Source organism: Lissotriton helveticus, chromosome 7, assembly GCF_964261635.1.
Source record: "Lissotriton helveticus chromosome 7, aLisHel1.1, whole genome shotgun sequence".
NCBI classification, from domain to species: domain Eukaryota; kingdom Metazoa; phylum Chordata; class Amphibia; order Caudata; family Salamandridae; genus Lissotriton; species Lissotriton helveticus.
The window spans coordinates 44,656,829-44,672,492 of NC_136068.1; the positions used below are offsets into that span (position 1 = coordinate 44,656,829).

The 15,664-nt window shown below is 38.5% G+C and overlaps 1 protein-coding gene across 8 annotated transcripts in view; it reads right to left on the bottom strand.

Annotated features, from left to right (window-relative positions):
* Positions 1-1,517: 1,517 nt before the first annotated feature.
* Positions 1,518-15,664, bottom strand: part of DMRTC2 (DMRT like family C2) — a 359,569-nt gene continuing 345,422 nt past the window's right edge. For all 8 annotated transcript variants that reach the window (XM_078651358.1, XM_078651357.1, XM_078651363.1 and 5 more), the window contains one exon: positions 1,518-15,423. In XM_078651358.1, coding sequence (XP_078507484.1) covers positions 15,230-15,423 — 194 coding nt within the window. In that variant the 3' untranslated portion in view covers positions 1,518-15,229. The remainder of the gene's footprint in view (positions 15,424-15,664) is intronic.

Genomic DNA, 15,664 nt, shown 5'->3' on the forward strand with positions numbered 1-15,664 from the left:
TAAAGTTGATTTTGCCTCTTAGAAGACCCCATAGAAGTCCAGGGAGATTAAGAACTTGGTGATTTTATAGAACTCATTCGGCAGGCCATTGTCCCCTAATGCTGGAGGGTGAATCCACAAATACCACATCAATTACTGCTATGGTGATATCACCATCTACGTGGGCCTTCTCTTCTTCTGATAATATTGCTTGTTTTACAGCATTCATTAAATCAGATTCAGCCTGGGTTAGGTATGTCTGTTTCATGCTCTATTGACTTTTATAAAACTATGCGTGACAAAAATGTCTGAGTCATTGCATTTGGCCAGAATGGCTGATTGAGACTCAGTTTAAGCTGGGCTGCAAGAAGTCTACCTCCTTTTTCTCCCTGCTCGTAATGTCACCATTTTAGTGTTGTGAGTTCATGTTATTTTTTGGTTGTAAAAAGGGCATTAACATCTTTTTACTTTTTTGATTTCTGTCTTAGCTTTTGCGTCAGTGTTTTTGTATAGTGTGATGTCAGGAGTTTGATTTCTCATTCCAGCACGTTTGAGATAACTTAACTTAATGTTGAGTCTGTGAAGAGCTGCATCCTCACCATTTCACCCCTCAGGACCTCTTTCCCTGCTGCTAATATTGATTGTGGGGATTCGACCGAGTCTTTGTTTGGGGTTAGATAGTCACAAAGTTTACTCCTCAGGGCCACGTTTTCAGTTGGAAGTCTGTTTTTGGAGATATTTACTCTCTACCTTTTGACCATTGGTGAATTGGTCAATACTAATGGGAAATGATGAAGAGAACCCTCCTTCTACAATCTAATAGATAGAGATTTTACTCTAGATTGATGTGGTTACCAGAAAATAGACTGTATAGGAACAAGTCCTGTTCACATACAATATAGGAATTCCTTAACCTTGGGGTGTGTGATTCTCTAGGGGTCTATCTGTCCAGTGTTATCTACAATATCTTGTAGGATTGCCCTGTCACTCCAATTACACTCATCCACAAGACTGCTTTCTATTACAGGATCCGCGGCCAGGTTCCAGTCTCCACCCACTATTAACTTTGAGGGTCCAACTTCTGTAAGTACTCAGGAAAGGGAGGAGAAAAAAAGGAAAGATGGAATTTTTAGGTGCATATATCAAACTCACTATTAAAGTGGAACCCAAAGTGTTGATTGTAGAGAAATCTCTCCATTGAGGTGACATGCTACATATGACATACACAAACCTGTGTGTTATTGACACATATATTTCTGACTTAAAAACTTACAAAGCAGTTTTCAATACTGAAAATGTTGAGCCTGGGACCAGTATAATGGGGACAGCCTGGGTTATGAGTAGATTACTTTCTTCATTCGCCATAGGTTTGACTTGTAAGGCACAATTCTGACCACTTTGTTAAGACTGAGGATCTGGAGGCCTGTTTACATTGCTGCTCATAGTAATTTATGGTAACAGCACAGAGGATACTATCATGCACACCAAGCTCATAACAATCTAAAACACCTAGTGGTAGTAATAAATAAAAACGCATACACTTTTTAAAATAATTATATTTCTTAAATACTACAAAAGCTCATTAAAAATGAATGACATTGATGTACCGTAAATTAGAAAAATACAATAAAAACCATTAAAAACTGTTAATTAAAAACATTTCCTTACAACGAACAAAACCTATATCACGTGCTTACATGTGCATGGACCACAAAATAACATCTCTCTGCACAAAGATGTATTGCTGAATGTGTACTATTCTTTAGTAGTTATGGTTCACTCATGATAGGGCACAAAACGCAACACAAATCAAAAACTGTGTAAGGAAGACCATTTAATATTTCAGGAACATCTTTTTGTGTGACATATATGAATCCTTAATCACTACTAAAAGAAAGAGGCTAAAGACTTAGGGCCTAATTATGAGTGGCTTGTTAAATTCTGTGCTATGTGTTAACCCGTTTATACATGGGACGGAATTATGAGTTTGGTTTTATTTAAAGCATCAAATAACCATTGGATGTGTTTAATAACCCAGCATTTGTTACATTTCAGCAGGTAAAACCGGCTGAAATTTAACAAGGGAAAACCTACAGTATTTACCATACCATGCAGATTTTGGTGCATTAAACACAAAATTCCACATTTTATTCTCCATATACTCATAAAAGGTGTTATTAATCGCACCAAGAAATAATGCACCCAATGGTATCGTTATTTATCTGGGGCAATAAATAACGCCTCAATTCATAATTAGGCCCTAGCAGCCTTATTCAGTCTTCGGGCGACAGGATACACTGTCATAAACATGTAGCCTATTCTGTCCACAGTATTACAAATGCATAGGCTACAAGGCACTTGTAATATGGTGGACGCAATAACTTTTATTTTGTTCTCGTCTATTCTTCATCATGCAGAATATTCCTAGGCATCACAGATGTTATTGTTTCCAGATGGGCACTCGGTAGTATCAAATGACTGCTTCAGTTAAGTTATACATGACTTCTTCGGTCAAGTTGAACATCCTTGTCATTATCGGCTAGGCCTTTGTAGAATACAGTTTAATTCATTACACCCAATCTGGTCGTGCACATGCCTTTGCTGTCTACAGTTTGTGCATTCCACCTTTAAACAAAAACATGTCCTATTAAAGAGGAGTAGCCCATGGAAAAAGAAACATCCAGAAACAATTCAAGACAAGGCATTACTCTCCAAGAGAGAAAGAGTAACAGTGTGTATACAATTCACATTTAACTTGAGTAACCCAGTAATGCAGTATTAGATGTATAAATCTCCAGAGATTATATATCAGGACCCCTACTGAAAGTGAAAGCCATCAATAATAAGGACTAACAGGACTACTGACTTAGATCATTAGTTACTGACATCGATCATATATATGCCCAGGATTGATGAAAAATGCACCTAAGTCTGGAAACAACCATATATAAACCCATGATGGGAAGGATCTCCACAATAGAGAGTAAACTTTTCTCAGTAAATAGAACTTTCCATTAAAATACTTCCAACCTTGGCTTGGTAAATAAAGACACTCAGAAATGGTTTTTAACTGTTGTGCTAGAAAAATCTTACTGAGAAGAGATATTTAAGGGCGATTTGGACGTATGACGAGGGAAAATAACGTTGCATCGCTGTGTGTCCTGAGAAAGGGGGAAATACACAATCTGATTCATCTCAGTTAATACAAAATGTACCCCAGAATAGGTGTGAAATAGAGACTGAAAAAAGTCCAAACCAGACAGTGTATTGAATACTATAAAATGATGAGAGTAGATAATTCTTTTAGTATCTGACCAGAAGGACAACACTCTATCACAAACTCTACTGTGACTTATAGGCGATCAAAAGAGGCTCAAAAACAATTGCTAGTACTAGTACACTGGAATAAAATATTAGGACCCTATAAAATGTATAGCATGTTACAAACAGCAAAGTCGTGGTCTACTGATACCATTTTTGTAATATTTCCTCAAACCTATCAAAGTTCTTCTGCCTGTTTGCTGATTTTTTATAATTGGCTGAAAAGTGTATTTCATTTTACATTCCTGTCACCTGGAGGAAAGACAGCAACTGAATTAAACTGCAGGCTCCGCGTTTGGCAACAAACAATGCGAGAGCAGGAGATAGTAGTTGAATACTGCCAAAATGGTGTGCTACCAATTAAAGGTAAACTTGACAAAGGAGCATGGATGAAGAAAACGTAGAAAATGGTACTCCACTTCTCTATACTAGGTAACACTACGGAAAAGAATAAAGGCCGTATAACATTCGTGTTTGCTGGTATCTATATGTTTTAAAACCCATTAGATCATTTTATGTGGGCAAACACAGAGGGTAAAAAAAATAGATAAATGAAGACTTATCCCATAAAAGTTCTCTACTCTGGATACCTTACATTTGTAAAGAAAACACATTTGATTTTGTTCAAAGGCATCTATATCAGTTTATCCCAGCTGTTATAAACTGATTTTCCAGTACTGGTACAGACATGTTCTGTGATTTATCAGACACTGTAGGAAAAACTAAGCATATGACTGAAATCTAATAAGAAGCCTAGGAACCTGTTGTAATTCAGAGGCTCATATTCTAAAGAGTTACAACTGATTTTACACTCAGATAGATATCATCCCTCCTCCCAGCCACATATCAAGCTTGGTATAGAGGTTAGCCTGAATGGACAATCAATTACTTGCATAACTAATTGGCAGAAATTCAGTACAATTTAATAGAAGAAAATATCTGACAGATGTTCTACTCATAAGGGATGACAAAGATTGTCTTTGAGTTTAGGACCTCTCTGAGTAAATGGTCCTGCACATTACAGCTGTGCCACTTTACTGGTATTCAAACAGTTTAGAATTTATTTCGTATTCTGTTTTGGCTTTTCTGAACCTGGACAAACGGGGGTAATAAAAACATCTAGCTTTTCTACTTTGAGACAGATGACCCAGCTAGATCCATATTTGATGAACTATGATGTTTTATTGATGAGTCAAATCTCAACTCTATTACCAATGTCAGAGCTGTATGACATGTTCCTTGTTTAACTGGAAAAGATTTTAAACTGTTCAACATATATGCTACCACTATGAAAATGGCAGAAAGGCTTAGAAGTGGAAAGAAGCTTGGGAAATACTCGCACAAGCAAAAGTCATTATAGGGACAAGCAGTAAAGGTTCCCTACATGAAGAAACATTTTTATGTGGCTTATGTCCCAACACTAATAATAATAAGACTATCGCCTGAAAAAAGCTGACGCTTGTTTGTTGGACACTCTGTAAGAGAATAGAGCCATTCCAGACTTTATACAAATTGGCATCTCCCCATAACTTATTTTATGCTTGTGGAAGACAGCTGCCACTACAAAGGTGCCCAAAGCCTAGGACCACAAAAGATCTCTCACACCTGCTGCATTCACAGATGTGACAGAAGTGCTGCAGACCTTCCATCAGACAGAATCCAGTTTCTTGCTCTCCATTTCTGGGAGGACTGTGATTACAAACACGTGATGGTGTGAATCTTCCTTGACTCACAAAGACTGAATCCTGTTGCAAATTTGCTTCAAGAAGAGAATTTTGCTTGGGAGACTTAGGGTTTCTCAAGTGCCATGGAATAGCTATCTCGCTAAAATCTGGAATGACAAAAAGCTCTATAGCACGCACCAATAGACCTGGTACACAACATAACATTGGTATTAAAGGAATGTTGGATGGTTATTGTCAACATAGCAGTGATGGGGACCCGGATGCATTATTTGGGATGTAAAAGTAATGTAGGTTATTCTTTGTAACTAGTTAAACTCAGTAAACATGGTTAAAACATCATTGTTGTTAAAAAACAGTGGTGCAGAACTTCAAATATCACAGATGTTTTAGATGGAGGTGCACCCATGAGCAGATTTAACTTAGCAGCTCCTCGCACCACTGCCTCCTTCAAAAAATATATTGTCAATAAAATAAACTGTAGCTGGAGAAGAGTCCAACGATGCAGGAAAGACTTTTCTTACATCTATACAATAATCTAGAACTTTAGTAGTACTCCTTAGAGTAAATGTCTGACAAGGAGCAAAGCGTTTCCCATAGAAGTTGTGACAAATGGATGTAAGCTTCTTTCTTGCTGCATGGAATCTTTGAGAATTATATTTCTTAGAATGATCTCATCTGCAAGCATAGGATATAGATTATTCCTTTTTCGGAGTGGTGTATTTCCAATAAGATGGAACCTTCTATGGTGTGGTCAAAGACACATTCTTACAGGTGCTTTGAGCAGAACAGACAGGTCCCCCATGAGAGATGCTTGTAAAGAGATGGAGTTGGAGAATGAGCATACCACATGAAAACTACGAGCTACAGATGGAAAGAAGTTGTCTTGCCAGACACTTCCAACAGGAAAGCATAGGTTGATATTCAATGTCACAACATCTAAGATGTTGTTGATGCCAAATGCTTCTTTATTATGAGTCAATTCTGTCTTAAACAGTTAGCAGATGGTTACCTGATCTCATAACTATAATAATCAATGACTTAGACTGGGAGAGGCAAGATTCAATTTCTAGGCACCTGTGTGAGCGCTCACGGAGGACTGATAGACTGTTTCTGGGGTCAACCATACTTCTTGGGTGGCTGCTCCTAGGCTTCTTGGTATTTTCTGGCTGCCTCTTGACTGCCGTGAAGCCTCATATTTTCCCTTTCTTTCTGTGTGGTATATAACATTTTAGAACAAAAAATACATTTTACCATGGGAAACGTCTAGCAGACTACCCAGAAAGTATTTTTCTTCTGTTTGCCACAGGAGGTGCACTTGATGATGAGAGAATGCAAATTGATTAATCAAAATCTTAAAATCCAGTCAAAACACTGGAAAATATAGCATTGCTCAAAATATACACTAAACACTAAATTAGGTTTGTTAAGTTCTTCCTGTCGGAAAACATAAATAAGCTAGAGTAGTAATTTGAGGTGCTGTCAGTAGGAGCAGAAAAAGATAAATGAGCTGGTTGCCGCTGTGATGCATAACAGCTTCAGGTACTGTCAGTTCCCATATAGGAGGAATGTCACTTTTCAGTCTCTTGAGGCTGATTCTTGTTTGGCTACATTTCCAGTTCTATTTTGTTAGTTTACAAAAGGTTTGTGATAGAATGTAGACATATGTTATTACATTGGTTCAATTGGCTTGTTTTTGATGAAAAATTAAATGAAATTCAGTCCAGTTAACTGGAGGCATTACTCAATGGTTATGATTTTTTGTTAACATTCCTATGAAGAATTAGTTATTGCTCTCAGAATATAAGATCCTCTCTCACATTGTGGTCTGTAATCAAGGCCACCTGGTATGGTAATGTCTTCATCCTCGGGTAACACCTGGCGTTAGACTCCTGGCATGATAGCCCTCTGCAGGCATGGTTTCTGGCAGTGATGACTTCTGAAGGGATAATACTATGTTCACCACCTCACTTTTTCCTTCTTTCCTTCATGGGGTTATGCTCTTGTAGGTAACGCCTAGCCTTATAATTGACTCTGTTAAGAAGAGGCCACAGATTTGAGGCGGGCATGATTCTTTTGCAAACCTTGCTTTTGCTGGAGAGGTCTGCAGTGACTCTGGCCATCATACCTGGCCTATGTTGGATTCTCCTGCAGCAAAGAGATTCAGTAAAATGTTAGGATCTTGCTCTTCCAGTTGAGGCACCCTCTTGATGTGTGAATCAATGTTAAGGGCCCTTTCAACACCATGACCCTCCGCCTGACTTTGAGGATCTCATTTAGGAGATGTGAAGCCATGCGAAAGGCTTCCCTCGATGTTGAGGAATGTTATGTCACAAAGTGCATTAAAATGACAGGAAAGGCTCTGAAAATCATGTTTACAGATGGGTTACAGTAAGACTTTGCTAGCAGCATTGCACTTTTGTTGTACTCTCACAATAATGCTAGAATAAATCTTTTTCTCACAAGAAAATATCCCCAATTGGAGAAACCCACACAAAGACGTAAGAACAGCCCCATGATACATTGGTCAGAAAAATAGGATTTCAGCTGCCAACCTATATGTCTAATTTTAGGTTTCCTCCTTTGAAATGGTGAAATCAAAAGGGTTAGGTCAGCAGTGTTCCCTCCACTTGCTTTTAAACCCATTTTTAATTTTATGGGTTGTTCGAAGATAACAACAACAACAAAATGTTACCTTTAGAAATACATTCTTAGTGTTATTATGAAGGTTCCAAGGTAGAGAAACAATATTCTATCAGACATACCTATACAACTCTGATTATGTAGCCATTTGGGGGAATACTGCTCATCTGGAAACCATGAAGTTCTAAAGATACACTTTGACACCCTGGGATATGTATAAAGTTGATAAATGTACGAGAAAAAAAACCAGAACCCACTTGAAGAAATGTTACTGAAGGTAAGCAACTTGTTCCTGTCACTGAAGGGATTCCACTAGAGGGAGAAACAAAGACACAACATGATCATATGGCTTCATGATATTGAGAAAACCACATTCCCGGCCTTGGCTACTATGCCATTTTTTGAATCCTGTAGTTGTAATCTTGGCTCCCTTCAATTAAACAAACTGGACTTAAGAACAGATTAAAGTAGTTTGTAAAAGTAAAGTGTATGATTGGAACATGGTGACTGGCTGACATGGGTGATATGGACATCCCCAATGGGCATGAAGATATAAACCACCTTTCATTCTAAAGTACAGACTTTACAAAGGTTTAGTTAATGAATAATGACTAAACCATCAGATTTACTTTAAGAAATTGTTTGATTGAATCAGTACCGCATAATACAGGCACATAAATGTAACCTTTGGAGGACGGCCTTCTCACAATACATCAAAACAAATATGTATGCAAATGTAAAATTTCAATTTACAACTCTTTTCAGAATTTCTTATCAGAATATTATAAAGAATCACATTGTGTAACATTCTTTGTCTCCACAAAATAAAGTTATTCAAAACATCAATCTTCTGCATATAGGAAATATCTTAGTATGAATAACTGTCATGCATTTCCAGGATTCAGACGGCAGTAAATGATAGGGAAACCTCTGTAAGCAGAGATCTGTTGTTTCTCCATAAAATGGGTGAGTCTCTCATACAGTCAAGTTTGTCTTCTATGCAAGTTCCAGATTTTAAAATTCTGTAGTGCCCCTTTTCATACCAGCAACAAAACAAAGAATGTGGAAATATGTTAACTTCTGTAACCATATCAAACAGAGAATACACACCCATTAAGTTTTTTTTATTACTCCTGCTCACAAACAGGCAAGTACAGTGTGGGTGTAAAACATGTTTGAATTAGTAAAGTATGTAATGTGAAATATTTTCTTTGCTTTCGTTGATAAGAAAGCTAGGATTAGTATTGGAAGCGAAATAACTTTCAGAATACATTTTTTTGTTTAGCTATAGGGTTTAAACAAATGAAAATGAATTTAGGAATACGGTAGGATCTTATACAAGTTAGATATATTTCGGTCCATAAGCTCAATGACCGATAAGGTACATAATAATAAATAAATTGAAAGGAAGGTTCCAAACTAGAGAAACTTTTATCAGAGACTTATATACAACTCAGAGTGTAGTTGTTCTGGAGCCCACCACCCATCTGTAAATCTACAAGAATAAAGACATCACCAGAAAATAAAATTCTATTACTTAAGATATGCAACTTGTTCACTTTATTGAAGAAATTCCACACGTGGGAGAACTGAAAAGTGCAGGTGATGTGCTTTCCCAAATGAGACCAATGGTGACCAGATTACTTTGGGCTTTATTTATACTTAGGCAGTCGGGCTGTTGTTCCACTGGGGTGGGGGGAGTAAACTCAGTCACCCTGGTGAATGTCCCAACCTCCAAATATATAAATAAAAAATATATATAAAATATATAAATGACCGCCAAGTTGGCAGTCATTTCTAAAGCATCGGAAGCAAATATAATGTGCTGTTTGGATGCAGGGCTAAAACAGCATGATGCAACCTTCACTGAACAGTATTCTTTTTTTATTTTCAAAAATAAAGTCCCAAACCAGGATTTTCTTTTTGAGTAATGATCTCCTGACCATGGGTGTCATCGCCCATGGTGGGGAAGCATTATTTGGTTTTTAATGTCCCTCACTGCCACGGTTTGCCTGGTGGTGACTGACAGAAAATAATTTGGCCACATATTCGCCCATCCTCAATAGGCAGACATGTACCATTTCTCCAATGGCCTTAACTCTGTAAGGCGATCATAGTGGTGACAGAGTAGTCACCGCCTTAGCCAAGCCAAAGGTATGCCCGTGTATAAAGAGGGTAGACGGACCGTCATGTTGGCGATGTGTATACTCCATCTCCACTGTTGTAGAGAGCCACTCGGGCTCTCCTCTAGAATGCATCGCTAACACACGCATCCCTACACCCCTCGGGGCGGGCTCGCTCCGGGGGTATAAATAAACCGGCGGGAGATCGCTCAAGGTCTTCCTGCCAACGGAGTAATCCCTGTGTCCTGTATCTCTTTCTAGTCAGCATTCCAGGGCCTAGCCCTGATGCACCACAACTGTGACAAAGTATACACACCACCAACATATAAATCGGGCCTTTTATGTTGTGGGAAAACCACATTCCACTCCTTGTCTTTCATGTCAATCTTTTTCATATGGGAAATTGTAATCTTGATTCCCTTCAATTGAAGAATAGAACTAAGGTACAGGTTGAAGTGCTTTGTAAAAGAAAGACTGAAGTGGAATCTAATAAAAAGTTAAACGTTTTTTAGTTTGATAAGCTATGGGGTTTGATAACTGTTAAGGTATCATTTAGAAGTGCACTGGTAGTTTGAAGGACAAGCCTGGTTCACTCGAGAGGTTCTGGTGGCACATGAAGAGTGTGAACAGTCTTTTTGTAAATGTGGGAACTATAGTGATGGTTGAGGATCGAGCTCAATTAAAATAGGACCATCATTATCAGGAAGATCACCTAGAAAGGAAACATCAAGAATACTTATGTTTCCTTTGAGATAAATTAAAAGAATTGCTGAGATGGATGGGTTTTCAGAAAATGATAATCGAATAGAGATCAGTCAATAAAGTGTTTGAGGGAGTAGCGGCTGACATAAGTGACTAAATTGGGAGACTTTTAGAAATTGTGTTGCCTTTTTTGGCAATTCAAATAGGGACCTATTCAGAGAAAGGAAAGTTTTGGCTTGCATGTAATTAGAGTGGGCATGGTATGTGACGAGGAGGCAGAAGGTGAGCATAATGAAGGTTTTGAAAAACAAAACTGTTCGATCAAAGGACTTTATAAGAGAAGACACGTCAGTGCATGTTGAGTCTTCAGTGAGTGCAGATAATGAGATCATCTGTTCATATGATGTTGCTATTGGTTGAGAAGGTAGCAGTTGAGATGAGGCATCAACGAGCCGAAAAAGTGCTGTTGGATCCTTTTGGAAAAGGTGAGCAATGGGTCAGCTGGTGACTAAGTATGTGGAGTATTAGTTATGGAAGCAAAATTGAAAAGATGTACGAATCAGATTACAATCTGAATGCCCGTGGCCATAACTGGGAAATAAAGTTCCTTTGACATGGGCCCTAATGTTCTGGATTTTATATGTTAGGGATGTAAAGATCCTTGAAAATAGATTGGAAAATGACTTCTGAAACTACTAGGACAGATTGTTGGACTTAACAGGTCCTCTTACTAAGATTTTTGACTTGGCAGAGGATGTTTAGGATAACAAAAACAGGAAGAAGAGTTGCGTCAATGGATTCAATGTGTATATGTTTCATGGTTAATGGGAACAGTGTTGAAAATGGAAAAGAAGAAGAGCATTTTGATAAAAACTAAGTCAAAATTGGCGGAGGTAGTCAGTAATTAGGGTGGTATATCAACACATTGTTTAGTGAAGAGTTCATTAGGACAATATTGCAGCATGATTGTACATTTTGTCCACTTCAGAAAGCTGAGTGAAACACAAGGACAGTTCTTCATAAAAGAGTTTTTGGAAGGGCCATGCAAACAAAGGGCCAATTCCCCTGCCATGGCCAAGGAATCACTAGGGCTTCCTTTGCCTGTTATAAAAAGACCCTTCTTTAATGCACAGGTCTATGTGTCCAACTATCAGAGTGCAGGTCCTCCCCGCCCCCCCCAAGACATAGAAGCAAAGTGAGGAATTCTTGTGGGGAGTGGCATGCCAGAGTGGAAGCAGGTGAGCTTGGAACTAGATTATATTTATATACAGTCAAAGTTGAGTAGCAGACTTGACACTGTATGATAAATTTGGAAAAACAGGGGCTCAGGATCCCTCGGTTTTGCAGACAGAGAAACGTTCCAGAATAGAGTTTGTTCAAGAGCCAATTCAAGAGAAAGAAAGTAGTGGAGTAGTTTCTGGATGGAGCAACATAGTGCAAGATCCACAGGCCAAAAGGGTTCTATCACCAATATAGGACAAGGCTACACATCCAGTGTTCAATTAAAAGTTCAATAGAGGAAATCCATCCTTTCGAAGATCAGTTAAAAAAATGTCAGTCAGCTTGTTTGAGTTGCTAGAGTTAGCAGTGAGCAAGATGAAATCGAGTTTGCTGACAAATCAGGTTGTTAGGATTAATAATTCACACATTGAAAGGAATATCGAGGCTACCAATGATGAAGTTGACAAAGTTGCATAAGGAAATAAAGAACATAAAGGTGCTGGATCGAATTTCAGAATGAGCAATAGTTCAGCAGTAAAATCTATGAACAAAATGGGAGGCCCGCAATCAAAGGGTTTAGTGGAGATGGATAAGGAGTTCTGGAGTTATTCTTTGGAGAAGGAGATTATGGTACAGGCACAATGCATTCCCAGATAGAGGAATGGAGTGGCAGATACATCTTCATGCCATTATATGTATTCAAGTGATTGGATATTCAGCAATGTGGCTTTCACAAGATTCAAAAGAAGTAGGGGCATTTGGGATAGATTGTTACACAAGCAGGTTGAAGGTTGATCATGCATATTCAAAGGCTTTACAGTTGGTGTCCAGATCCTGATTCAATGGGGGCACAAACATTTGTGCAAGACTGGAAATGTCAGAAACTGTATGCATTTCGATGATATAGAGGATGTTGTTGACAGTTCAGCTTTCGAAGGAATTAGTAGGCTCTGGGGTTGTTGGAGCTGTCAATAGTTTCTACTTCCTTGGTTTTCTGGAGTTGCAGGAGGGCTCACCAAGAATTACACAATTTTGTGGTGCAAAGTCATTGAACTTTGTTAGCATGACAGAATTCAGAAGAGTGCAGGAGATGCCGTTTATTTCAAAAGGAGCTTTGGGATTCAGTTCACAGTCCTGAACGGCAAACATAAAGATAGGATGATTATTTTCCTGGGTAGCTAAGGCGCTTCTCGATATTCGGTGCAGTTTATAAAGGATCTCTATATTAGTATTGGGTGCTTAGAGAAGGGTTAATCATCCAAATTACCCCAAAATTATAATCATAGATCATCAGCAGTTTATGCAAATCTCTATCACACCAAACAAAATTCCATTTGACAGTACACAATTATAGCAAAGGAGAACACAATATTATTCTTCAGGGATCTGATCGGCCACAGATAGGAGAGCCGTCACGGCAGGAGGATAGGTTGCGGTGCTCACGCTTGAAGCTTGATACTTATGTACACTATTGACGCTGAACATTCTTCTTCTTTACCCAGCCACCCTTAGGCTGGGACGGAAATATAACCAGCCAGAAGGCTCATTGATAATCACTGACTAAAGAAAGCCCTGAGGAAGTCGTGGGTATTTCCCTTACGACGAAACACGTGTTGGCGGAAATCATACGAGATACTACACATTAAAGATCCCTGAAGAATAATATTGTGTTCTCCTTTGCTATAATTGTGTACTGTCAAATGGAATTTTGTTTGGTGTGATAGAAATTTGCATAAGCAAACATAAAGAGACCATCTAGATTGCCTTGGCAATAATGGCTTTCCAGATCATTTGGAGATGGAAATAGATCCTGTTGTAGCCAAGAGAGTGCATATGGTGAATGTTTTCATGTACCTGTTTGTAAGGGGTTATTTTATAGGACTATTCATATCTATAGTTGGATTTTTAAGGCTAGACAAGAATTAGTGAATGGTTTCATAATTGGTCAGGATGTGGTGCTTAGAAGGCTGTTGACAAGTGTTAAAAGTTTCTCAGACATTTATGTCTTGATGTACATTGATGCAGATGTTCCTCGACTTTTGAAAGGATGGGGGTACAATGAGGTGCTTTCATTGAAAAGAATGACATTTAAACTCACAATACTGTTTTGTTTCGAGTCCTTTAGAAGGCTTTCTTATGTAAGCTCCAGGGTGTTGCAGCCTGATGGGTTTGTGTTTATTGGATGAAGATTAAGAATATGTAAATCAATATATTTTATCCAGATTTTCAAGATGAGCAATGTTTGAGTGGGGTACACTGGGGTAAAGAGGCTTAGAGTATGACGCAGTTACTGATAGTTTCATTCTACACATTGGGCAGTGTCTTTCACCAACATTGTTGAGGTGGGTGAAAGAGGTTATGAGAGTGGGTGGTGTAGACGTTTCCATGTTTGGAGCACATTCAGTTATAAGTGTTCAGATGACAGTTGGAGGACATTTTGAGGTCAGATGACTTGTCAGTGGATTCTTTATTTAGAAGTTTCTACTGCAAATCTGTGGATTGCGGAGTGGGTGTGTGATTCCAAAGTTTGGAATTACTAATGATTGCATTTGTGTCTTGCATAGAAATAAAGATATCTACAGCTAGGTGGACAGAAAATGTGGATTTTATTAAAGGCACCGAGGCTATTATTAACCCACTCAAAGGATAGCCTCTGCCTTAATGTGTGTTTCACGGTTAAATGTCTAATGTAACATCTTTATGGCTGGAGTAGAGTCATGTACTGTGAATTATAGAAGAAGGAGGTATATAGGTCACTAATGATTTGTTGGAAGCTTATGATCCATAGATGTTATTTGTTTGGTTTAATCTTTTCTGTTTGTTTGCAGAGGTGGGAAGAAAACAGATGGTTGCATTTTCTTTGTTGTTTTATGCTTGTAGACTCTTAACAGTGTTCCACATTCCTTGTTTTGGTGCAGCTGTGAGGGAGTAATACACGTTTTTTGCTTAACATTAGCATCTGTGTCTTTAATAAAATCCTGATTGTCAGTTCACCTGGCTGGGGTAAATCTGCATTTACAAGAACAAAATCATGTATGATCTACTCAAAGCTGAGGTGGAAATCTTTGAGTTGACAGCATTTGTGACAGCTTAAACCAGCCGGATGTATCGGCCTTGGATGGCCTGATTAAAAAATATTAAAATTGCACAGTGTATATAGACAAGTGAGTGTGATCAGAAGCAAAGAGCCTCTTGATGCCTCTTCCTCTACTACTGTGGATACATTTCATGTTTGCTAGATACAATATCCCATGTTTTCATTATACACCTGTATATATGTTCACTTCTGCATGGCTCAGCTATCTGAAACCTAACGTTTGTAAGAAACTGCTAAACATTACTAACACTATACACTGATATTGCAAGATCTTTGGCCCCAGCAGATAATGTTTAAATCCCTACATTTACTCTTCATGAATATTACTGTGAAAGGGTGTCGCATTTGAAGTTCCATGCAATCCAAGTTGTAGCTCCTGTTTGTGCTTATGGTTTTATGATATATAGTGAAGATTAGCAGTCCTAAAGCTGTAAGCTAAGATGAGACCGCTATTGATAAACTCAGCACTGCGCTTGGCTGGGCAAGGATATGGAGCCGAGCTGACCAATGTGAAGAGAAAAGGATGAGGCTATGCTCGGTCGCAGAGAGTGTGATGATGATGGCAATGTCCGCTTCTTATTCTGGAAGCGTTCCTGAAGAGAGATGTTACACAATGGCTGCACTGGGGTGCAACCGGCTTCAGATCGTGTGGATTCTGAAAACAAGGTTTGAGATTTAGTTACAAGAATCACTGGGAAAACAGACATTATGCACTCTGGACAGTCCAATTAAAACACACTTAGATCCTCTTAGAAAGATAAGAAAACGATGGCCACTACAAAAAAAAGCTCTGCGCATTTTACCGCCTACAGTTGAAGAAATTATTTACTTGTCTTTAACTCTAGTTCCCTAGCATTGGTATCTTTCACATATTCCCATGCTTGAATCATTCCCCG